General features: G+C 33.2%; 1 protein-coding gene across 1 annotated transcript; it reads right to left on the bottom strand.

Annotated features, from left to right (window-relative positions):
• Positions 1-1,061: 1,061 nt before the first annotated feature.
• Positions 1,062-1,320, bottom strand: RHIMIDRAFT_242972 (uncharacterized protein; the record flags this gene model as incomplete). The annotated part of the gene is made up of 2 exons (XM_023609875.1): positions 1,062-1,212; positions 1,256-1,320. The coding sequence occupies 2 exons, from the start codon at positions 1,318-1,320 to the stop codon at positions 1,062-1,064; spliced, it is 216 nt and encodes a 71-aa protein (XP_023460880.1).
• Between the last annotated feature and the right edge of the window lie 274 nt (positions 1,321-1,594).

Genomic DNA, 1,594 nt, shown 5'->3' with positions numbered 1-1,594 from the left:
GAACTTTGGGAGCGTGTAGAGCATATATGGAACAACAAAATTGACAAGAATATATGCCTAAGATATATTAACTCCATGCCAGAACGCATACAAGCTGTAATAAAAGCAAAAGGAGGCGAAACAAAATATTAAATAAATATGTTTTATTTTTTCCCAACCCACTCAAACAATTGCTCACATAAATTTTTAATTTTGAGCGTTTGTTTCTATCTCCGACTGTATGTGACTGATATGTACTATACATCATTCGATAGCCAATGACCTAGGCTTTCGTTTGATATACAATATGCCGCACTTCTAAGTGACTCATGTCCCTTGATTCTTCGTTGAACTAAAAACATGTAAACATGTGGGCAATTTTTTGAGTCACTGTACCGATTACAATCGTTTATCTCAATGTCAGTCCTTAAGCAGACATTGTTCTACGACACGATGTGTGTTTGAGGTGCCTTGTGGATGAGGTGATACATGACCTGACAATGTCTTGTCGAATAAGGAACCGTTGTCCTGGAAGTTAGAGCACAGACGTTTCATAAGGATATTGTAACGGCGCCCTAAGAGTAAGATCACATATGATAAGTCATATATGGAAGAACTCCTAACCAAGTAACGATTACTACAAATATTTATTGATAATTTTTTGCCATCACAACATAATGTGTTCAATAAAAGTTTATAAAAGATTTACGCTGATCAAAAATTATAGTAAAAGAAAAGCAAAAAAAAACACGAAAAAAAGTGAATAGTGCACATGGTTGTTTACGTAGTTCGTTCGTTTCCTGTATGCCTTTACTGTTATTAATTGCCTGTTACTTTGTTCCTTGCTTGGCAGTCTTGGAGTATGACAAGAATAGAGACATTACCTGTAATCATTCACACAACGAAGTACAAATATCGATGTAGATAAAAGCAACTTAGTACTACGTCTATTTGAAAATTTATTAATAATATTTATACAATATAAATAATTATATTTACATAAGAAAAATTTTGTTTAATTATAATGCTATTATTTTTAATATATATATTAAAAAAATTTTAATTAATCTATATACTTTATTCTATATAAAAAGGCGTAAATTAATATACATAGGCGGATTAAATGCGCATGTCGTCTTTTGTGCGCCCATGAATACTAAGACCAATACTTTATAAGGCTTGAGCGCAGGTAGAGGAGTACGAATGTACACTAGGTGAAAATTTTTGGACAACCTACCCTAAAATAAACTTTGACTTTTTTCCCTCTTCTATATACCTGTCTTGTGCACCTTTTGGACTAGGAGACAACTCGGGGTAGTGTATATCATGTTGCTTTTGCATGAAAATGACCAGGGTAAAATATGGCTGACAAAGAGAGGGGATAAAGTACAAGAGTTTTTTAAGCGTTGCTTTATAAAATAGCTAATATTTATTTAATAACAAGTAAATTTTCCTTTGGATTTAATTACGGCAGCTATGCGATCAGGCATGCCACTATGGCGCACAGAACCGTGCCAACCGTGCATAAACCGCGAAAAATTCACGGTTTTGAAATAAGAGCCAATCAAATTTATTTATATTTTGAGTAACAATTGTCATAGAAAAGAAACAATGT

Source organism: Rhizopus microsporus (assembly GCF_002708625.1).
Source record: "Rhizopus microsporus ATCC 52813 unplaced genomic scaffold scaffold_104, whole genome shotgun sequence".
In the NCBI taxonomy this organism is placed as follows: Eukaryota; Fungi; Mucoromycota; class Mucoromycetes; order Mucorales; family Rhizopodaceae; genus Rhizopus; species Rhizopus microsporus.
The sequence above is the reverse complement of the archived record's forward strand: the minus strand, read 5'-3'. Positions and strand labels throughout refer to the sequence as shown.